The sequence below is a fragment of the Prinia subflava genome, chromosome 1, assembly GCF_021018805.1.
Source record: "Prinia subflava isolate CZ2003 ecotype Zambia chromosome 1, Cam_Psub_1.2, whole genome shotgun sequence".
In the NCBI taxonomy this organism is placed as follows: domain Eukaryota; kingdom Metazoa; phylum Chordata; class Aves; order Passeriformes; family Cisticolidae; genus Prinia; species Prinia subflava.
In genome coordinates this window covers 74549543-74573976 of record NC_086247.1, presented here as the reverse complement: position 1 = coordinate 74573976, position 24434 = coordinate 74549543, and the positions used below count along the sequence as shown (strand labels likewise).

The 24434-nt window shown below is 36.8% G+C and overlaps 1 protein-coding gene across 2 annotated transcripts in view; it reads left to right on the top strand.

Annotated features, from left to right (window-relative positions):
• Positions 1 to 24434, top strand: part of DNAH5 (dynein axonemal heavy chain 5) — a 140808-nt gene that overhangs the window by 16330 nt on the left and 100044 nt on the right. Inside the window, exons 1-13 of one of the 2 annotated variants that reach the window (XM_063400135.1) lie at positions 3444 to 3802; positions 8409 to 8543; positions 10255 to 10339; positions 12871 to 13034; positions 13467 to 13679; positions 14217 to 14354; positions 14954 to 15130; positions 15906 to 16019; positions 17961 to 18068; positions 18707 to 18829; positions 20624 to 20839; positions 23067 to 23174; positions 23853 to 23938. In XM_063400135.1, the coding sequence (XP_063256205.1) occupies positions 3725 to 3802; positions 8409 to 8543; positions 10255 to 10339; positions 12871 to 13034; positions 13467 to 13679; positions 14217 to 14354; positions 14954 to 15130; positions 15906 to 16019; positions 17961 to 18068; positions 18707 to 18829; positions 20624 to 20839; positions 23067 to 23174; positions 23853 to 23938 (1745 nt within the window). In that variant the 5' untranslated portion in view covers positions 3444 to 3724. Of the gene's footprint in view, positions 1 to 3443; positions 3803 to 8408; positions 8544 to 10254; positions 10340 to 12870; positions 13035 to 13466; positions 13680 to 14216; positions 14355 to 14953; positions 15131 to 15905; positions 16020 to 17960; positions 18069 to 18706; positions 18830 to 20623; positions 20840 to 23066; positions 23175 to 23852; positions 23939 to 24434 lie in introns of those variants that run through there. The other variant, XM_063400146.1, reaches the window with a different exon arrangement.

Here is a 24434-nt window from a genome sequence, read left to right as displayed (position 1 = left end):
AGCTGCAAGGAGAGTTCCTGTGTAAAGTAGTGATTTGTGATTATTTGATATGAACATATATATGGGTTCCCTTCACAGGTTAGATTAATCTTTGTCATGACTGACAGTAATTTTCATTCTCAAAATGTCACATTCCAAGTTACTTAAATGACTGAGATTTCTGGAGTTTGAAGATTATTTGTTTTTGCAAATGATAAATGAGCTGGCAGAGATGCTCTGTTAGGCTTGCCATTTACAAACAAGAAAACTAGTTGAAGATGGTGGAGTTGAGAGAAGATTTAACTGCAGGGATCATGAGATTGTGGAGCTTAAAACCCTGAAAGAACCTTAGACTTTAGAACATCAGATTTTTGACTTCTCTGGGGAATCTTGGCAGGAATCTATGAAGGACTTCCCTAGTGGGAAACAGGGCTGAAGAAAACTTTGTGACCTGCAAGTATAACCTCATTGGAACACACAGAGAGGCCATTCAACATTCAGAAGGAAGAGGAGACCTTCTAGGAGGCCAGCATGGATGAACACAGAGGGTATGAATTCAAATATGCAAGCTTCCTTAGAAGCTTGGGATGAAGTAGAAACAGGGGTGGCCTGCCCAGGAAGGATATAGACACAATGTCTGAGTTCACAGTGATAAGAATTAAGAAGCTCAGCTGGAGTTCAAACTCCTGAGGAGGGCAAAGGAAAATGACAATATCATTTTTAACTACGCTGACAGCACAAGCAAATGGAGGCCCTTCTGCTCAGGGAACAGGGGGCTAAAGAGCAAAGAACTTGGGAAGGCTGAAATTTTCAGAGACTTTTAAAATCAGTTTTCATCAGCTGGCTTTGCCCTCTGGTTCTTTTAGATCTTCAAGCCTCCTTGCATAGTGTACAAAAGTGAGGGATTATCCATGCTAACCAAAGGTAGTGTTAGGGAGCACTTATGCCAGTTGGTTGTATAGAAGTCCATGGGAGCAGATAAGATACACCTGAGGGTCTTCAGAGAGGAAACCAATGTCATTTTGAAGCCCATCTCTTTTTGAAAGGCCATGATGATCTGGGAAGGTTCCTGATAACTGGGAAAAGACAAATGTTACACCTGTCACAGAATCAATTGGGTTGGAAAAGACCTTTAAGATCATCAAGTCCAACCTATGGACTTGATGATCTCAATACCACTGTGTCAACTAGATCATGGCACTAAGCGCCACTCCCAGTCTTTCTTAAGCACCTCCAGGGACAGTGACTCCATCACCTCTCTGGGCAGTCTCTTCCAATGTCTAGTCACCCTCTCTGTGAAGAAATTCTTCTTAATGTCCACCCTAAACCTCCCCTGGTGCAGCTTAAGACTGTGTCCTTTTGTCTTCAAAGAGGAAAAAGGGAGGATCCTAGGAATGACCCACAAATCAGCTGCTCCTGCTAAGTTTTTGGGGCAAACTGTTCTGGAAGCTATTTCACAGCACATGAAGCACCAAGAAGCTGATTATGAGCAGCCATCATAGATCTACCAGCGTCACATTCCTCCTGATCAGCCTGATCATGAGTTGAGACAGATGGCTGTGTAGACAAACGGGAAGCAGCAGTGGTCAGTACTGAGAGAACTCTGCTCATTTAGCACAGGAAGAAAAGGCTAAGGGGAGATCTTATTGCAGCCTATAATTGTCTAGTGAGAGGGTAGAGAGAGAACAGAGCTGAACCCTTCGTTAGTGCTTCATTAAGGTGTGCGGTAGTAAGACCCAACACACACAAACTGGAATGTGGCAGATTTCAGCTGAATGGGAATAGTCTTTATGCTGGATGATAAAGTTATGTTTGGCACAGTTACATAACCCCAGAGGTTGCAGAATTTCCACCCTTAGAGATATTTAATCTGCAAACATCTCTGAACAACCCACTTGAATTGGACCTGCTCTGAGCAAAAGACTGGTCTAGGTGACTTTTGGAGATTTTTAAAAAATTCTCATAATTTTGTGATTCTGTAAGTTGCTGTGACTTTATAACATTTTAGGGAATAAACTTCATGATTTCTAGCTGGTTTTTCAAGAGATTTAAATAAGGGGTTTCTTTCTCTCTTTTTTTTTACAAAAAGAACTTTTGTTGTTGCATGGCAAAGTTAAGCCTTTTGGGCTGAGCTTTTACTTTAGAAATCACGCATCATGCAAAGAACTATAGAATCATAGAATGGTTTTGGTTGGAAGGAACCTCAAAGATCAGCTGGTTCCAACCCCTCTGCCGTGGGCAGGGATACCTTCCACTAGAACAGATTGTTCAGAGCCCCATCCATCCAGCCTTGAACACATCCAGGACTGGGGCATCCACAGCTTCCCTGGGCTACTTGTGCCAGTTTCTCACTACCTTCTCAGAGAAGAGCCTGCCTTCCTGCAGCTTAAGGCCATTTCCCCTTATCCTATCGCTACTGTGCCCTTGTGAAAAGTCCCTCAAGCCTTCTTTCAGGCCTTTAGGAAATGGCAGGTGCTGGCAGGTCTTCCCAGTGCCTGCTCTTGTACAGGCAGAACAGCTCTGACCCTCTCAGCCTGTCTTCACAAGAGAGCTGCTCCAGTCTTGTGATCAACTTAGTGGCTCTCCTCTGGACTCCTTCCAACAAAATGTAACTAATTAGTTCTTCAGTCATTTGAATATATCCATAGGAATTAACTCTATAGGTAATATTTAATATCATGTTTAAGTTTAAACGATAACTCTGTAAAGGGCTCAGAGAAATCTATGGATGTTTACTTTTACCCTAAATGCAATTTTTTAGTCTTTCTCTTTTAAACATGTGGATTTGACTATAGTAGGTGGAGAAAATGTAGATAATGCAGGGAAAATGGTTTTTACTCCTGTGATTTTTGTCAATGCTAAGATTGTCAAGTACAGTTTAGGCATTACTCACATTGATATGAGTAGAAGCAGAAATATTTAGGGACATTTTAAACCAAAAATAGCTGTAAAATGTCTGTTTTCTTGTTACTAATACTGGGTAATTAGATTGTTTTTCTTGGCATTTTCAAGAGGACATTGGATTATATTCAGTCACTGAAGTGGAAAAAAATTAAGGCTCTTTTAGGAAGAAAAACTCCTAACATTTCTTGCTGAAGAAAAATTACTGTATTAAGCAACCACTGTATAGCTGAAAAATAAGCGTGGCTGAATGTACTTGTATAAAAAACATGAATAGAAAACTCAGTAATTTACAAGTCTCTAGGTGAAAGATATTTGAAAGTTGCTTGACTGGTGCTTTATATTTAAACAGTCACCTGTGACAAGGAAACAAAGATGCCTGTTGACACAAGGATTGCTTCAGAAGGCTAAACACAGATCAGAGAAGCAGTTATAAAATTGACTTCTGCAAATAGTTATGGTGCCCTTGAGTATGATGAATTGTATCCAGCCGTGTTTGTATGTAAACAGTATCACCTTAACAACGCTGTGGTTGGTAGCAGTAACTTTCAAGGCCTAATCTATAGGCAGTAAATTCTGGCGGCTAGAGACCTCTTGTTTCTGTGGCAGTGCAATTTAATTTTCCAGCAATTTGTATGCACACTAGAACTGAATTTTAAATACAGAGATATGGTTAATAGGTGCTGATTTTTTTAGGTCCTTACTCTGTTTTCCAGAGTTGTTCTGACATTCCTACTGAAAGGAAAGAAACAAGTGCAAATGAAAGGTTGAGGGGGGAGTACAAAATGATGAATGTAGAAGCTTTCCCCATGGCTTAGGGCTTGTTCCTGAAAAACAGTGCTTGATGCTTATATTGAATAGTACAATGTTTAGAGCTGGAAGAAAGCAACTTTGGAAACGGAGCATTGGCAGAGTGATAAAGGTAAGGAAAACTGAATTTTGAACTAGGTTTAGACTAATAAATATATAATTTGAATAAGGGTGTGTATTGAGGGGGGATGGTATAGAAAAATATGTATTTTAAAATAGGTGTAAGTGGATGATGTTAGTTGCACAATTGTTTTGAAAGGCAAATTTGCACTGGGAGGTGTTGATGCATTTGGCTAGTGGTAGTTGTATCTTGCCCAGATTGTTGCAAAGGTCTGGTAATGGTATAAATCCACAGATGATATATTAGTACACTAATATATTAGTACACTAAAGAGTTTGATGTTAGATGTGGCAACAAAACAGGAGTGGACTCTGCCATGAAGGAAAATAGAAATGTAACTTCACTTTCCCCATATTTCTAAGATGGGAATAGAATTTTGAAGGCAATACTTAGCATTGAGAAACCACAACAGAATATAGAAGTCATGAAGATACTCAGACTCATTTTAAATTCTGTTTATTTAAGCAAACTTTTCCTGAGTTAAGGCAATGTGATAACACATGTGCAGAGCTCTGATTTTTGAGATTTAAGAGTCCGCTAAGGGAACTGCCCTAATCCTTAGGGTTTGTATTTTTTTGGAAAGAGGAAATAAAAACATTGAAACTTGAAAATTGAACACTCAGAATGGTTGAAAATGTGTAAAACGGTTTGCAGTTTACTTTTGAAGGGAAATTCATGAGCAAGGCTTATGTAATATAAAACCTCTTAGCAAGTTAAAGGAGAGACAAAGGAATTCCATGTTGGTTAAATAAATTTTGGATGAGACAGTAAATAAACAATAAAACATTCTTACTTTTTGACTCTTTCACTATTAAACTTGCCTGTAAATTCTTGCTCCTCCATAAGACTTTGATTTCAGCATGTCTAAATTCAGTGATGTACAATATTCTCACAACAAAATGCGTCATTTGCAGGATAAAGAGTGTTCAGAACCAGTTTTATCTTGTGTACATATGACTTGCATACTAAACACATTCTTGCTAGCTCTATTCAGGGTGTCTGCATCAGCAGCTGCAGTCTGTAATTGAGAAGCTGGCAATAGTCAATAGATGGTTTCTGAGCCTGTTGCTTCAAAAAAAGAGCCCCTTGAATCTCTGACTTGTGCTCTTTTAGTACCTGCTGCTTAAATATATATAATTAAATATACTTAATACATATACTTAAATATAATAATAATTATTTACAATAATAATAAACATTAATTAAATTAATTAAATTTATAATATATATAATATAAATTTATATAAAATTTATAATATAAATATACTTAAATATATATATATACTTAAATATACTTTTGTAGCAGCTAGGAAACATTTTCAAAAATTTAATTGAATCTCCAATTATTTCTTCAGACTGATGGTGAAATGTTTATGGGTTTAGGTATATGAGAGATAGATTTAGGAATCTCTCCCTTTTCTTGCTTCAGGAGAAGATGTCTATTGAAATTAGTTTCCTGTGCCAAATTGTTAATATTTAGGTATTAGGAATGTAAAGGTTTTATGTAACATAAAACAAGCTATGTGTTATAACTGGTCTAATCATCAGAAAAGTACTTTTCAGTTAATTAGTTTAGCTTTGGACCTTCATCTATTGTGGGACTGTGTCTCATGACCTTTCTTACCTTCATAACCAAGAGTGGTAAAAGAAACCCAAAACCAAACTTGGCGTGTTACCTGTGTTGTTCTTTACATGAAAAACTGAGCTGAAGCTGTACCGTAAAAAACTTGGACAATCCTTCTAGATATCTGAGACTGTTTATCTCTTGTAAATACTGCATCTTCCAACATCATGGCACATTAGGAAGAGGCTTTGATTTATGACCTTGATCAAAGTTGCTACTGATACTTTTCAGGATTTGCATGTCAGAGTTACTGCATGTAACAGCAATTTCTCTCTTACCTACGTAAATGATAGCATGTGGGTTTCAGCATCCCTCCATCTTCAAATATTTGTTTTTCAGTGTTCTATAAAATTCTGAATTATATAGAGCTGCCTTTCTTGGGTAATTTTTTAAATAGAGAATCTGTTTAGGCCTGTGTACTTCTGTAGTGAATACTGCAGGACAAAAAATTACAAAAACTCTCAGCCCAAGACCACAATGCTGATTTGAAGTGGGATGTGAGGGAAGCTAAAGGGGAAAGAAAAGAATGAGAGCTGAGACCTCAGTATTTTCTTGTAATTAATTCTCTGGTATTCTTAATCCTAAGTAAAGAATACCTTAAAAGTTCGTTCTTTTAGTAGTACACAAATGGAAGCTGAGAAGCTAGACTGGAAGACAGTTTCCAGTGTAGCCTCTTAGTGTTTTTAAATACATGAATTAGTGGCTTGTTATTGAAAGCACTGAAGTTAGGTTTCCTTTACTTTTCTGCATACAACCTAATCCTAAAAAGTGTGGCAGAAGTCTCTTCTAATAACTGCAACAGCTAATGTGCGAGTTTGTGATTGAGCAGCTCTTCATTTGGGGAGGAAGTTTGTAGAAATGATAACTCATCAGAATATAAAAGCATGACAGCTTGAATTGTATTGAATGTTCTTGCATTGTATTGCAGCAAATATCAGGGGAAAAAATCTGTGGAACCTGCATTAGTAATAGAAATATCCAACATATCAATGCAAATGCCTTCTAGTAGTGACGTGATAAATACAAGTCGAAGTCTTAATCATCATAAAACTATAGCTTTACCATTCACTTAATAGTTTCCTGCTTCTCTAGGTATGGTTCATGAAGTAATTTAAGTTAATTACTTAACTTAACTTAACTTATCATAAAACTTTAAAAGTTTTATGATATCTTAATAAAGTTACTGGACTTAGACATCAAATATTGCCCAGTGCTGTACAAATATTGCCCAGCTATGCACAATAGCTTGTATATTTGGTATAGGTCTTGAGACTCAGCAATTTAAAAAGGTTTTAAAAACCACAAACAAACATTGGGGCATGATTGCTCAGTTTGAGAAGAAAGTGCTTACAAGAAGAAAGTCTCCCAAATAGCACCTTGTAGAAGAAATGGAGACTATGAACAGGTCAAGAGCGTAGATGGAGCTGGTGACTTAAAAACCACTGTAAGATGTAGCCTTGTATAGTGATATGTCTGGAGCTCTATGTTGGAAACACAAGCAGAGGGCAAAAGTAGTCTCTCTGTAGTTTAGGTAAAACAAAAAGCTTCTTTCTGTATTAAACCGAAACTAATTGGTAGAGTATTGGTTGTTGAATTTTTTGGTGGGTTTTTTTTGTTTTGTTTTGTTTTTGTTTTGTTTTTGTTAAAGATGACCTATCAGTTGCATTCAAATTATTGGAAAAATAGTTTTGAGGGTTCTGTTGTTATCATCTAGTGTGAATGAAGCTGATTCAGACAAAATGGTTGCTTCTTTCATGTCTAATGCAAAGGAAGAAAATTTCTACTCATGCTTAAAAACATGTAGGAAAAACCAATCTCGTGATGACACTTCACTTTCAGGAAATTGGAGACAATATTAGGGTATGAGAGAGGTAAAATAGCATAAAGTACATGCAGAAATTAATCTGCTACTGTGTTCTTCAGACATATCTGTGTAAAGAATAGGATTTGTATGTTTGTTTTTATATGGAAAATATTGCAAATGCATTCAGCACTTATTAGGGCATGGTGGTAGTTACAAGTTTACCAGGTATTTGAAAATTCCTTTAGAAAGCAGGAAAGATATTTACATAGGGGTATAAAGTATATTATGCAGGTCCTTTTGGCTCTGCAGAAGCTTATGGATAAATCACTTATGCATACTTTATAAAGTTACTAGTTTTCTCCTAATCACTGGGGAAATAAAGATTGAATTTACCACCAATGAAACATAATTCTAAATTTCTTTTGAAAATGAAATTATATTGAATCTTGTAACCTGCAAACACAATAATACCAGTAACTATTCCAGAAGGCTATTTGGTCTATAATGTAATGAGGTGTGTTACATATGGGATTTCAATTTAATTAGAAGAGCAGGCTTACTGCTTGAAGAATGGTATAATAGCTATAGTTAAGCACATTTGTAAACACTTGTGTACCTTGAGGCTTGTGGTTTGTTTTACTTCTCATTATATTAAAGAGATAATGTATAAAACCCTAGCTTCCTCCAGCAGCATCTGTCTTTATTAGAGAACGCTTACAATATCTTCCACAAATAACAAAGATCAGTCAGAATCCTGTCTTGACTTGTCTTGATGGTCATACGTGACTAGACTGAAAAGATGAGATGAAGGACTGAAGGGTGTTGAAGGTAACTTGGAGAATAATGGAGCTGTACATATAAAACACTGGTTTTTTCCTCTACAAAGCCTTTCAACAAATTAGCTTTCTGTACAACATTATTTATGATAGATATGTTGTGATAAATAGAAAATAGAACACCAGAAGAAACCTGTAAAATTATAACAAAGGCTGTGTCTAAAATTTTCGTTTGAGGGCCATAAAAACATAAATCACAAGGGCGGAAGGATGTATTAGCCTTTACTTTTAAAAATAATTTTTAATTTCTTTTTTATTTTTTACTTTTTTAAAAAATTTTGTCTTCAAATTAGATAATGAGTTTTTCATTGTCCACTTTGTATTTTATAACAGCAAAAGCTCAAGGAAGAGAGGGAGGCTAAACGTGCTCGTCTGGATGGCAGGCATGATTACTTACTGGATATTGTTGCCTCTTGTGTGAATCTGGACAAAGCAGAAGTAGAAGATGCTATTCTTGATGGTAACCAGGTAATCTGATGGATTTGAAAGTGAAGCTCATAGTATACTTTGGAACTAATATTACCATTAAATTCTTGGTGAGACAGTTTTCAGACTTCACACCTGAGATTACTCAAGTCTTCTCCCTGAAAAAAAAGTTTTCAGCATTTTTAATTAATTTGAATAAAAGTGACCTTAATTCCAGGACCTATTGTAACAATACTGATTTTTAAACTCATTAGAATTTCTCCTTTCCAGTGATTATAGATAATATGCTAAAACCTGTGACTGTATTTCATAGTGAAACCACAGTGTCAAGTCTTCCAGTCCTTGAGTACACAGCACACAGAGGTTTGAATCTTGTCCACAGCAGGTTGCATGTTGCTGTTTCTGTAAGGCTTCCAGCAGCATTTGTGACACTTCATTGTGATCTAGTTTAGCAAATTAAAAATAGGTAGAAACTACTTGACAAAACAGAATGACTTATGTGATCTGACCTGTGACTGCATGAGGGCTAATACAAATTCATCTGCTGAGACATTGAAAAATACCACTTTTTAAAAAACCTAGGTAGACAGATGTAGATATTTTACTTCCTGACACTAAAGTAAACATGGCCATGTTTGGGTTTTTCTGGTTTGTTTTCTTTCATATTCTCTTTCCATCTGAATGCCTTCAATTTATGCATTCCCATTTCAGTGCTAATATTGTTGAGAAACTAAAGAAAGTCCAGTGGAAGACCAGTAAGAAAGAGGGGGACACAGGGCACATGAAGTATGAGATGAGGGAGAAGAACAAAGCTGACAGGTCTGAACTATTCTCAGTGGGTGCAGATGATAACTCCAAAGATAAAGCCACACCTTGCAAAATGACCACCAAGAAACCCTTCTTCACCAGGAGGGTAATGCAGCATGGGAATATGTTACTTCAAGTCAGTTGTGGAATTTCTGACCTTGGGGTTTTTGAGAGTCAGCCTAGGAAAAGCTCTAGGTGATCTGAGCTGTTGTTGGCGACACAGGAAGCTGGCCTCAAGCAGTGCAGAACACTGTCATGCACATTAAAAAGCAGAATTTGTTTCAGCCTTTGTGCATTCTATCTCCAAATGGGTTTCCTGGCAAACTATAATGCCTGAGAATAGCCATCAGATGAGGAAAATATTGGCAGTTTCTACAGTTAGAAAGAGAAAAGTGTAGTAGTTGTTTTGACCTCATCTTGGAGGGCTCAGCCAAGATCTTCTGGAATAGCAGTTGGCTATCTTGGTGTAAATGAGGCTTGCTATTAATGGAAGAGGGATAATTGTGGCATTCTTACAGCTTCTGATGATCTTTTAGCCTTTTTTTCTGCACTAGAAAGCACAAATGGTACCACCTAATGTTTCTGAGGATGAACTTGAAGGAGTCTTCTCTGCTAAAGATAGCTATGTAGTTAGGAATTGTATAGAAGAGTGACTCAGATCTAGAAAAATAATTGATGAGGCCAGACTTTCAAGCACTCAGACGTGGATCAGCATATTAGCATAAAGCAACTGGGTTTCTTCCTCAGCCTGTATGGCTTATACACAAGATTTGCGGACTGCACTCCCATCACATGCTTCAGTGATGCCTGATGGCAGCCTCGACTTGATAAAGAACTGTGAAATTGTCCTGATGCTTATAAATAAGTAATAAAAAAAGGCTTCCTCTGCTGCTGTGATATGAATCTAATCAATGGCATATTATGATCTCAACATGATTTCAAACAGATAGAGCGTATTAACAGATTCCTGGCCCCTGGAGGTCTGCGTCATCTGATGTTCTACTATCAAGACGTGGAGGTAATGGATACAGGTAAAGCAACTTATATTCTCCTGCAATATGTTATAGTTGTGCTGAGCAAATGTGCAAGGAAAAAGAAAATAGTCAAGTTCTTATAAACTGGGACTTAAAGCAAGTCAGATTTGGTCATATCAAAGGCATAGATCCCTCCTCATGAAATGAGGATTGGTGAGATTACCAAAGTTTACTAGTGCATTTCCGCATATTGCTACTATGAAGCAGCAAAGTACTTCCGTGTGAGCTCAGCAGCTCTTGCCTGTGGGAGCTTGTTTTTGTTAATCAAAAGCTGACTTTCACACAAGGTGAGCAGTGACAGATTCCCTTCTTCCTTAGTTTAAACCACACCACCTGTTGGCTCTAGAAGCCATGCACATTTCTTGGCATGTGACCATCCATCTAGGGGGCCCTATTACATGACAAATGCCTTCATGAGGCCCACATTAGTAGAAGGGATGTTACCCTAGAAGTCCCTTCTGCACATACCCCTTGTCAACTGCATGCCCCCATGTTCCACACTTCTGGGGGAAATCCCCTTCTCCCTTACCCTGGAGGTAGCTCAGGACCCCTGTGACAAGGGCATCCTCCTTTTGCCCATGGCTTCTCTCCCAGAGCCTCCAGTGCTGCTGTTGTTGGGACTAGCCAGGTGCTCTGCGACCTCAGAGCCTGTGACTGCTTGGTGGGAGTTAACCCACTTGGTTACCCTGGATGTACGTGAACACTCCTGTAAACATATGTATGTATAGCTATATAAATGTGTTTATACATAGGAAAACATATACCTAGAAAAATGTACAAATATGGGTTTATGTTTCATGTGTTTTCAGTATATATGTATGTATTTTCTTCAGTATATCTGTATATATCTAAAAGAGATGAAAAGGCTATTTATTATGATAGAGGCAACTTTAATAAAAAAAGGTTCAGTGCACATAGAAGTACATTTAAATGAAAACACAAACCCAACCACTAATTGAGAAATCTGATGAGCAAGTTTTAACCTGCCTGAGATGAAGTGGTGAAAGTATGACAAAAAGAGTGTGAGGCAAGGGTCAAAGCCTAGGAATTTAATGAGACTTGCCCATGCCCACCCCCAAACCAATCAGATCACACTACAGTATGACCTTGGTAACCTTTTGGGGTGTGGTGCTACATGTAGGCAATATGGAAAGCAGTGGAAAAAAAAACACACAAGCAAAACCCAAACGAATTCACAGCAAGGACAGCAAGGTGTTCATTGGATGAGTAACCAAAAGTCCCTGGAACATTATACACGGGAGAGAGAAAAAAAAAAAAAAGAGAGAGAGAGAAAAAATAAGCTAGTGATGTAGAAGACAGTGGGGATTAAACGAGTGGGCTGGAGACTGACTTTGCCCACAGCTATAAGTGTGGACACTTGTAGTACTATCAGACAGTAAAACTTCTGCTGTACCTTTTCCCTTTGTAGGTGGAGCAGAGTTTGTAAAGGAATTATGTGTTGATTGTTTAGGGTTGTGGTTCACAGGCTGTCGAAACAAAAATATCAGTTGTGGTGGTGGCTACTAATTGGTAAAGCTAAGTGAATTTTTGTGGCATTACACGCATCTTCTTGGCAAGGGCACTTGCTATGGCCACCTCATACACAAGCTGGTTTTTTCACCCTGATGTGGGTCAACCAACACTTCTCTTAGGGCAGAAGATGATTCCATGAAGAGAGCGTAGAAGAATTTTTGCATCTCTGCAGAGCAGGAGACTGTATCTGTGAGTTCAGGAATATCTACTTCAGAGCTTTAAGGTGTCATTTAAAAGTTGATTTCTTGCAGTGTTTTATTCATATACATTTTACAAACTTCTAGCATCCTTTTCAGTAAGAGTACATCTTTTCCAAAGAGACTGCAGGTTATACTACCTACTTCACCTCCTCAGATTGTGGGAAAACTCTGGTGGGTTTTGCTGGTCTTGCCTCTGTAATTACTTGTGGCATTTTGACTGTGACTGGATGCCAGGCACCAGTGAAAGCTGCTCACTCACCTTCCTCTGCTACAGCTAGACAGAGGAGAGAAAACTTATTGAAGATTTCATGAACTGAGATAAGGATTGGGTGAAAGCACTCCAAGAGCAAAATAGGCTCAACTTAAAGATATTAAGTGAATTTATTACCAAATAAATCAGAGCAGGATAATGAGAAGTAAAATAAGCCCTTAAAAACACCTTTCTGTTTTTTCTTTAATTTTTCATTTTCAAGCAAGAGTGTATTCTCTACAACAGCATGATAGAGCCTATAAAAGGACCTTGAGCCTGAGCCATTATTTATAAGGAATAGAAAAACAAGTAAATGACTAGAAATGAAAGGCTTTTGATGCAATAATGGCAAAACTGATGAAACATTTCTTACTGTGCCGTGAAGACTCCGAATGCTGCATACTTTCTGTGGACAGTTCCGTGAGGTGCCTCCAGGAGACTGGGACTCAGAGAGGCACAAATAATGACTGAACTGTTCATGTAGAAAACTTTTCTTTGAATAAATAATCAATGGATCGTAATTGCTTCTCTCTTTGGATCTGTAGAGTACTTCAGCCTTCCAGGAATGGGAGTGAACTCTCATTTGACCAAGAAGAAGAAACTTCAAGTATTTGTGACAGAGGGAAAAGAAGTTGCTTTAACTGGTGTATGCATTTTCTTCATTAGAACTAGTTTTTCTAAACCTGTCACAACTGAGAATATCTATCAAGTAAGTCAGTGACTGCTCATCTCTGTACATAATCTTGTTCAAAATTTGCTTTTAGCGTGGGGTATTTGCTCTCCACATATAATTTGACAGCTCTTGACATGGAGGGATAAGTAGAAGAACACAGATGGATTAAATGAAACAGGACAAAAAGGGAGGAAAGTGGAAATACAGATGTCTTGTGGCAGCAACTTGATGTGTATCACTGATATGAAAAAAGGATACTAAGGAAGCAAATTTAAGACAAGCTGTAATGACAGAGAAATTAGTCAATACTTAAATACTGAGGTGTTAAATTTAAAAAAACTAACAAATTCATTAGAAAAACAAAATTTATTTTGCTTTTGAGAGTGTATATGTAAATTGTATATAACAGTTTTTACTGGCAAAAGTTTTGTGTCTCTTTTTCTTTACTATCTTGTGTCTCTTTTACAGGAAGTAAATTTTAATATGATGGATATAGGTCGAGATGGCTTACTAAAAAGCATTGAGCAGTTGATATCAGAAATATACATTCCAGCTTTACAGACTATGGATTGTGGCTGGGTTGAACCTCAACAAGTTCCCAATATTAAGCAGGATTTCCTTCGTGCCCTTGAAGCATTTATGGGTGTCCTATCAGGAACTCAGCAAAGTCTGTTGGAAAAGGTAGCATGTTCATGTGGCAAATAGAAAGTGAGCTAGCTGTAGAATGTCTCTAGCTCGGGACATTCTGAATTAACTGTCGTTGTAGATTACTCATAAAAATTGCTTTTGTTAAACTGGAGAATAACACACTTCTGTTTATTGTCATCAGTAATTAATTATATTTTGATCTGTGGTTTTAATTGTTCTGTAGGTGCTTCTGTTCTTATTTATTCTGGGGCCAGTTCTTTAGGGCTGTTAACTTCTTGACTCTCAGATCGCTGTGGTCACTCTTAAATGTTGAATGATTAGTGTATGACAAACTGTTGCTCTAGCTGGTTGGTTTCTACTCAGCTTTTGTGAAGGAAAGGGCATGAGAGCACGGCTGCCTGGCTGGTGAATTCTTCAGATTCTGGAGTCCACTTCTGGCTCAGACCAGTTTAACATAAACTGAACTGAGAACAGGAAATGAGATACCCCAAGTAGGGCAACAAGTTAAAGTTCCTAGATTATTTGTCATGAACATTCAGCATTTCATTGTTTTTTAAACTTATCTTTTAGGTCAGCCTGAAGAAATGTGAAACATATGACCTGAAAACTCTGAGAGGACCTTCAGATTACTTGATGGTTGCTAACAGCTTAGAGGCTCTTGAAAAAATAGAAGTTTGCATGAAAGAGTGGACCAAACAAATCGAACAGGTGATACATGGGACAAATGGGAAACATGAAAACATCTGCATCTTGGCAGATGAGTTTAATCCTATTGGTGTTATGACTACCTTTCTATAAATTTAGATGAGTTCAGTCTCTTTATTTTAAAGTACTGTTGATATATTTTTTTGTGCTTTTACTTCTCAACGTGAATATTACTGAGAGATTTTTCCATCTGCTAGTTAATATAGGATACACAGTCTGGGAAGCTTAGTCCCCTGTCTTTGATAATTACCTGTTATTAAAGTACCAAACAGTTATTGGTTCTCAGTGGATTTAATGAAAACAAAAAGAACACAGTAATTGAGTGAACACTGTTTTCAGGGGTCACTTTTGTACTTTGAAACATACTTTACAGGTTATTTGCAGAAAATGTAACTGTAACAGTGCTCTTGGTACAGAAGGAACAGAATCTATTCTTTAATGTGGAAATTAAAGGACCAAGCAAAATCAAGTTTCTTGTAGAGGTGGAAGCTGTTAAGTAATTTATCAGGCAAGGTTAAACTACGTGTTAAATGTAGAATAAATCCATGCTACCACTGCAAATAAATGATATGAGCATCACTCACATTACTGTATGATAAAAGGTTCTTGCAGAAAATGACCAGTTGAGAAAAGAAGCAGATGACCTTGGACCACGAGCAGAGCTTGATTACTGGAAAAAGAAATTGTCAAAATTCAACTACCTTATGGAGCAGCTGAAGAGCCCAGATGTGAAGGCAGTGCTTGGAGTACTCACTGCTGCTAAATCCAAACTGCTGAAGGTTTTTATTTTCAATTATGACAGACATAAAGACTAGAAATGCTCTTTATACTCTAGCTCATTTTGATAATGTATGTAACAATGCTGGCGGGGAAAAAACTGAAGCATCTTTGGCTTTTGTTTTCTTTTTCCTTCTCTATTTCTTAGCTTGAGTAGATAAAGTTTAAATCTAGTTCAGTTTATTGAAAAAATCTGAGAATCCCCTCAGTCTAAAGGCTGATAATATACTTCATCCACATGGCTCAACAGAAATAAAGAATTAAAAATATTTGAAAATTTGATTATTAAATCATAATATTGAATTAATGAACTGGATATTTAAGGACAAAAAATGAATCCCCCATTTTTTAAGCCTCTTTTTTATGTTGTTACAGTGCCTGTCAAAATTGTTTGTGGAATCATAACTTCTTACATTGGCATAACACATTTAAAGTCCCATCACAACACAAAATAAGTAAATAAATAAAAAATCTTGTCTCATCAAAATGAGATATGGAACAAATGCATAGCTATATATCCATAATTCATATATTTTACTGCAGCTTGACTGCACACTACTACTGACTACTTGGCTGAGTGGTCTAAACCAACTGTATGTTCATAGTCAAGTTACTGAAACAAGACCAGAACTTCATCTTGGGTGAACAAGTAAAATTCTGAAGTAAAAGATCTGTGCTTTCAAATGTGTTTAGAAGCTAATGATAAACCAAAATGATCTCAAAACATTTTTTCTTAAATGCATACTTTTATTTGTTTTTTCAACTTCCTCTTCTTAGAAGTGGCGAGCACTGGATATTCGCATCACAGACGCAGCAAATGAAGCTAAAGATAATGTGAAGTATCTTTATTCTCTGGAAAAATATTATGACCCATTATACAATAGTGATCCTGTAAGCAGAACTTTTAAATTCTCAACATAAATATCTTGAGACAAGCAACATGAATATATTTTGTAGGATGGGTTTGGAAATGAAATAGAAAGTTTTATGTATGCAACTCCGTTTTGAGGTTTTGTACAGTTGCAGAAAAAGTGGCTTAATGGGAATTTCTGGCTACAAAATAAAGTACTTGGTTATTTTCATACCATACTATCTGTAAAGCTTTTGTTCTGGTGAAGAGACTGGATTCTGTGCTATGGGAGAAAGTGAATTCCCTAAGATTAGAATAAAAAAGAGAAGTAAACCTAATGCTATGCTAAAGACAAAGTTTGATCTTTTGTCTTTGTGTTGGTGGCCAGGTCATGGTTAGACTAACATTTATAGGGCAATTTTCAGCCTCTTGGGTTGGGAAAAGATAAATAGGATTATATAAATATTAAGACATAATTATAAATCGCCTCCTCTTACTATAATATGAGAATGCATAGGATGATGTAAGCATAACATGTAATAAACAAAACCAGCCACCCAAAGTATAAAACTGGAGGAGTCCCTCTGGAGTCCCTCTCCCATTATCTGCTGAAATAGGTGGCAAATTATTGCTTTTATTAAAACTGGCTTTGCAACTGGCTGTATGTGTCTTACTAGTCAAAGAAATATGACTGGTAGCCATGAAGACTCAAAACTTTGACCTATCCTAACTTGTTCTCTCTCCTCTGAAACTTATCCCAAAATCAGATTTCTTCCCGAGGGTGCTCTGGGCTATCATGTTTGTTTCCATTTACTGGGTGATGTTAGAACAGCGTGTTCTTAAAGTGTTTCCAATCTACTATTTGAGTTTCTTTATTGGAAGGTTTTTGGGTTATGATACCCATAAAACCAGAGTAAAAGTGATTATACTTGCTACTGGCACTGTCCAGGGTCTGTTGAACTCGCCTGCTTTGTGCTTCCAGTGCAGGTTTTCACCAAGGAGAAAGGGGTGCCTGCTTTGGAGATATTTAGTTTTGCAATGGTGTAGTACTTAGGATGAAAGTCATAGAGGCATGGAATGTGAAGCCTTTCCCTTACTGATATTTACCTCTACAGTTTTGAAAATGAGTGTATCAACAGAGTAACACTGTCATTACTTTGGAAATTCAGATGTGACTAAGAGCTGTCTGCAAAATCTTTGTCTAGTCCTGTTATGGATTGAAGACAGGACTGCTACAGTTTTGAAATGATACTTTTCTTAAAAGTATTTAGTAAAAGGGGTTTCTTTTGTACAAAACTTACTGAAGACCACAAGGGATACAGAAAATTTAAGTGGGTATGATGGTGTGACCTAGGCTGTGCATCAAGCATTCCCTCTATCTCCATCCTCAATAGGATGGGATGAGAATATAATATGAAAAAGCTCATCTATTTTTCCATGACAGGAACATCACTTACTTTTTATAATCATGGGCAAAAGAGACTGAACTTGGGGAAAAATGTCTTTATTGACAGTGAAAATTTGTGTAGTGACAAACAAAATCAGAAATTAAAGCCACATCTCTGCACCACCAGGCTCAGCTTCACCCCTTCAATCCCCCTTTCTCTTCCTCCTCTCTCCAAGTGGTGAAGGGGTTCTCCTACTTGCAAGCTTACATCAGGTTTAGCAACTGAGCACATAAACATACTTTTTTTTTATTAAGAAAGAGGTTCTTTTTAAGAGGCCTTTACTTCTACCAAATTTCACTCACTGATCTGAATTCTTCCAACTAAGACCCTAGTGAATTTTTTCCCCCAAATTAAGTTGTAGAGCTTGGGGAATGATGTAGGACAGGCAGCTCTGCAGGAGAGGCTCAGGTAGAAAGGGGCAGAATGATTCCAAAGACCATGTTCATAATTCTCCTGCATTCACTAATTAGGTGTTGTGCTAATGTGTGGTAACAGAGGTACTGAGCAGAGTTCAGACTGTGTGTTTCTTTCTAGGTGTCCATGCTGGATGCTATTCCAGGACTCCTAAATGCAATTAAAATGATTCAGAGTATCTCTCAGTATTACAACACTTCTGAAAAGATCTCCTCACTGTTTGTGAAGGTTGGTGCTCAGTGGGAAAAGAAAGATTCCCAGATTTAATGCTGCTTTTTGAAGATATAAGAATTGGAAATAGTGATAAACTATTTCAAATTTAGGACTTATTTTACTGCCTGTAATTTGGACTTGTAGGAACATTATCATACTTGAATCTCACCTCTGATGTGCATAGATTAACTTTATTTTTACAAGTTTTGTCTGTTATGAATGGGTTTTTTTTTTTGTAGAACCAAACATGTTAAATTCATATTGCCCTTAAACCTCCAAGTGTTTGCATAAAGAAGGAAATGGCTTGGAAGGACAACCTATTATTTACCATTTGTACTCGCATGGGGTCTTGATTTTACCTTTGCCTTCAGAAGAGACAGTCTTATGACTATGTAGCCCTCAGTGCTATTTCAAGGCTGGTACAAGATGTGTAGGTTTAGGATGAGCATGGATAATCAACAACATTTTTGTTGTGTCACGTTCTGGGGGCTGGGTGTTGCAAGGAGGACAGGCTGTCAGTGTGGCTGGCATTTGGGATTGCTCTTTGTCAGGCTTTAGGTCAGTGGAGTCAGGGAATGGGATGAGACTGAGGATGGCAAGACCCACTTTGTCTTGATATGCTGTTGTTTTCACCAAGTTAAAACTGGTTTTAGGTGACCAATCAGATGATCTCAGCGTGTAAATCTTACATTGCAAACAATGACAAAGCCACTATCTGGAATCAACCACAGGAGAGAGTTGAGGAAAAGCTACAAGCAGCTATTAGACTTAAACAGGTATGTGGGAAGAACATATAGAAAACAAATTATAATGTGATATTTAGGAGGACAGGAATAGGAAAATTTTATGTGAAAAAGCACTGTTATAGTAAAGAAAAATGAGTTAACTGAAAAATATGCACTGGAACTAGAATGTTTATGCTAGAGCTAACAATTTAGTCTATTGTCTGTTATCTGGAAGCAGAAATTTGATGCTTGGTCTATCAACTATGCTTATAAGAGAATTGCTTGGACTTTCATGCCTGTGTTTCTCTAGACAGTGTCTTCTCACTTCATGTGGAGAATTATGACATAGAAATTAAAACAAGGAGAGTTACTGAACTGAATATATTCCAAAGATGTGTGGACAAGCTATACATTTAGAAAGGGCAATTTACTGAACTGAGAAAAATTCAGCTGTCCAGTTGTCCTAGACTTGTCAGGAAGATAACCTTTGGGGTTTTTTTTGGGTTTTTTGAATAAACTTCTGTGTTAATTTTTTAATTTTAATTTTTCTTTGTTCTTTTTTCCCCCCAAAGCATAGTATTATAGGATAATTCGGCTTGGAAGGGTCCTCAGCAGGTATCTGGTTCAACCTTCTGCTCAAAACCAAAGCAGGGGCTGTATGAGATCAAACTTGTTTTCCCAATCCTTAATCCAGTCCTGTCTTGAAGCTCTCCAAGGATGGAGAGGTTGCACAACCTTTTTTCACTGTTCAATTGTCCTTAGGATGAAAGATTCCCTCCTTATATCCAATCAGAATCTCATCCATGTCAATTTATGCCCTTTGCTTCTTGGCTCCTGTCCATGTGTTACTGTGAAAAAGAGCCTGACTCTTTGGTAACCTCTCTGTACTTATTGGGAGCTTCGTATAGGCTTTCTGCATTTTTTTTTTCATTCTTTATATGTGCCTGCAGGACTAGATCTTTATCCTAATACCTCCTGAAGAAAGAAATCATGCTTAGTTCTAGTGTAAATTAGTGTAAATTTGTATGACATCTTACCATCAGCAATGAGCACTAAACTTATATTTTTCTATAAAGATGTATCAAATTGTCCAGTTGATGCATGAAAATATATTGAAAAATTTTCAACAAAAATATTCATTTCAGTCTTATTAGTTCCAGAAACTTTCATAAGTTCAATAGATTAAGGCTTACAATTTGAACCACTAACAACATAACAAAATCTTTGTATTGATATCTCCAAGTGGGGTATCCATACATAAATGTGATAAAAATAATGAACATTTCATTGTAAAGAAAACCACTATTGAAAGAAACCATTTCAAGCAAATCTGTTGACTGTGAATTTAGCAAGTTTGGAGAAAGGTTTGTGCCTTGTTACGAATGCAGAATGAAAAGTGGAAGCTGCTGTGGAGCAGCATTAAAACTTCAGGATGTGATTTGTTCTTGAAAGTGACGTTTGAACCTTGATTACCCAGTAAAACTGCTCAGCATACAGACATTTTCAGTCTCTGAAAACTGGATTGTCATTTTGGTTATTCAGTAAACACATCAAATCCTGATGTGAAATGGAGGGAACAGGATTTCATGCTAGCTAAGGATATGTACAGATACTTGTCTATGCAGTTCAGTCATTTGCTGAAGTGTGTAATCCTGTAATGAAATTGATGGGTTAGTTTTCAGAGGCAAATTCTGTTACTCTCTTTATAGTGTTCATGATTGTTTATTGATGAAACTTCTACTTGCTATCAGGTTAGGATAATGCCTGTCTGTGTAAATTTTGTTCTCGCTAAATACAGTGCCTTTTGTTATAAGCTTGACATTCTTTTAAATTCTTTGTTTTAAGGAGTATCAAAATTGCTTCCACAAGATAAAAGAGAATTTGGAACAAAATCCAGCAGAAAGACAATTTGATTTTAGTGAGATGTATATATTTGGAAAATTTGAAGCCTTTCATCGTCGTCTGGTAAAGATAATAGATGTTTTCAATACAATGAGAACCTACGCAGTTCTACAGGAATCTAAGATAGAGGGATTGGAAGAAATGATCACAAAATATCAGGTACACGTTAGATTTTGTATATTGTGTCAGTCTAACTTGAACCTTTAAAAGAATATTATGAAAACTAGGGAAGTGTTTATGGAGAGAAAAATTAACTCTTTAATTGTTTTAAAATTCCTAACTAATAGCAATGTAAATATGTGATTATATCTGGGGATATGAGCAGACAAGAAGAAAGAAGAGACGCAAGTAGACATGTGAAAGAAGTATGCTAAAATCAAAGCTGATTGAAAAAAGCAACAAAGTGAGGTGATTCTGTAACACGAGTAATAGCAGCATGGTTTTGTGCTATGATCAGGAGAAAAAATGAGAAGTGCTGCATTTCTATCTCTACAAATGTTGGGCTAGCTGAGTGCCCCTTTGCTCACTAGTATTACTGTGCCGTTTTCTTTCCTCATTTTTATTTTTTAAGAGAGGTGTGACTTGAGCAACAAGGAGATCTAAGAATGGAAATATGTTAAGTCATGTTCTTTTCCTTCTTTCTCAGATAGCTTTCTTTTCCACCAAATGGAGTCTTTCCTGCTTCTATTGAGCCTGAGTTAGCTTACTTTTTTGTGTAACTTCATTTGTGCAGTATCATAGTTACGGCACCCGTAAATATTAAAATAAATCAGAAGTATTCAACGTATGGACTTTGTAGATGGCTTTTTGAGATCATATATGATACAGTGGCCACACAGGCAAATATGGCATTCTAGTTTGCCTTTCTCTGTCCTTTGCCTTTTTGTTATGGTCAGGAGTCAATCAGTTTGCTCTAGTGAAATAACTGTAGTGTAAAATGTGACCATTCCGAGGTCCTTCCTGGTTTGATTTACTCCCTCAGTAGTCTGGGGTTTTGATTCCTTGAATACATCCTTCATAACAGCCAGTTTTCCACTTTGTTCTTTTCTATAGTCTTCTGAGGATAGCTTAGTCCAAGACTCATCCATGAGGGCAGGACAGGTGTGGACTGCTCTAAATTTTGTTTCCAAGAGCTGGTCTCCAAAGCTGTGGCACCAGGTTTCTTAGCAACCGAGGTTGCTAAGAATTTTCAAATCATGCAATGAAGGCACTGTTTTGGTAGGCTGGAACACAGGAATCTAATTTGTTTGGGGCATTTGTGTTTGAAAACATGATCTTGAAAAGATGCCTGCGACCATCAGCCCAGGCTGAGATGTAAGCTCTATACAGACACACCTCACTATTCATTGCAGCACCCAAGTCCTCAAACAAACTTTGTGTGAGACCCAGTTGCTGTAAAGTCAATTGTGTTGACTTTATCATTCGTCGAGATGAAGAATGCTTTGGTAAAAAATGCTACATAGAAGGTTCTGGATAGGTTGTATAAAGGGCAGAAAAGTGATCACACTTCTTTTTAAAGTGACAAAATTGAGGTGCTGAGGTATTTGACATGGACCATAGCTATAGTTAGTCCATGACTGATTATACGTCTTAAATTTTTTTTAGAATAGGAGTTTACTATTTTGCTGTTCTTTATGCTTTAACACTTAGTCCCTATCTAGGATTTGCTTGTTGTTAGAGGAAAAGATGGAATTTTTATCTACAGCATTGCAATGAAACTGAATTTCAATTAACTTACCATAAAATGATGGAAATCAGCTGAGCTGAAAATATTCTGAGCTTCATAGTTATACTGTGGTAAACTACTAGGATGTTGAACAGTAGTTTATCATTACAAATCCTTTATCTGTGTGTACTGTTCAAGGGAGATGCTGATAAGGATATACTTTCATGTGTGTAGACAGCTGCTGTGTAAGAGAAGCCAGAAATACTAAGTTGTGGGCTGATGGTGTGCATTTTACTGTGCTTTTTGAATAGTCTATTTTTAATGGAATTATTTGTTTAAAGGACATGGAAAATAATAATGTGAAAATATTTTTCTCTGTTGAATGTTAAGTTTTGAATAGAAATGAGCATCTGCATGACAGAATGTTTAATGAGTAACAAATATCTTTGATGAAAAACAAGTCTGAATTTTCTGTCAGTTCTAATTGACTTAAAACAGAAACAAATAATGTAAATGAAATTCGAATGGACATTACAGTAACTTGATTCCTGCAAATATTTGTTTTAAGGGGTTTGCTTATATTGCCCGGTAAGTACTGGGAACTATTAGCAAAGGTAAAATGTGAACATGCACATCCTGTTGTGCTAAATGTTTGGTGTGGAAAGTCTTTTTCATAAGACATTTTTTGGTAATAGTTTTCTTTTTCTGTGAACTGTTTAGAGCATTGTTGACAACATGAAGAATAAGCATTATGATTTCTTGGATCAGCGGAAGACTGATTTTGACCAAGACTATGAAGAGTTTTGCAGAGACATTAATGATCTTCATGTAGGTTTTATGATACAATTACATATTTAATTTACTGATGAATCTTTATTATCCTCTCTGAGTTACCACCAAAAAAAAAAAAGCAAATCTCAAAGTTGGTGTTCTGGCATTGAAAAATTATTCTATTTTCAGTTTAAAGCTTCCATTTATTATCTTTCAGACTAGTTTAACGGAATGGGCCATTGAGGGCCTCCAACAAAAGGATTTTTCATTACTGTATGCTGGCAAGAGTAACAAAAATGAGTGATTTCATTGAGTGAATAGGAGTGTAGTACAAATAAGTCAGGTAATTAACTTTCCAATAGTTGTGAAATCACAAGCTGGTGAAAGGAAAGAGTATCTGCAGGAAAAAAAAATGTTTTTCTTACTTTGGCTGCCAAAGAGGTAAGCAAGCATTCTTTGAGGCCTCTCAGCATAGTGAAACATTGGAGGGTACAGAAGCTTTTGTTGGTTGCACAGCTACAGGGGGAACTTGTAAAGAAAATGCCTCAAAATTTAGCTGTGTTTGATTATTGTGGGAAGGAAGAGAGGGAAAAATAGTACTCACTGAGATTAGTTTCACAGAAACAAATTATCTTCTAATATTTTGCGTGTTAAATCCTGTCAAATAGTATCTGGCATATTTGATGTGTGTTCCTTATGGACTTCTCTGATGTAGAATTATTTACTCTTCTTCAGGATCAACTAAGGAGTTTCATGGACATCACTTTTGAAAGTATTCTGAACACTGAAAGGGCCCTGAGTATGCTGCAGAAATTTGAAAGGTAATATGTCCTGTTCAGATTGCTAAAACTCTGCCAGGCAGTAGAAATAACCCATTGAGGATGGTGGAAAGGGCTGGGGAGAGAGGAGTAGAGTAGGAGGCATTTTCTCAAATACAAACAGAACCAACTCATCCTCTTTAGTCTCAGCTGGTGAGCCCTGTTAAGAGTTGTCTTAGTAACTTGAATGAAAAAACACCATATTTTTTGTATCAGAAAATGCAAAATATAAGTGGACTTTGAACTTCATCTTTTAAAATCAGCTTAAGTACAGTAAAACTTTCTGTTAGCATATTTGCCTTAGCTTTATGCTTGAACAATGACAATAAACAATTAATTTGTAACCACAATGCAGTCAGAGGAGAGTAAAATGCTTTTATTAAGAAACAGTGAAATTTGTCTTTATAAATTAACATTGTTGCAAAAACAGCCTCACTCTTTATTCTGACAGTTTTTGTATTATAATCTGTTTCATAGAATATACAGCTAGTGGTGAATT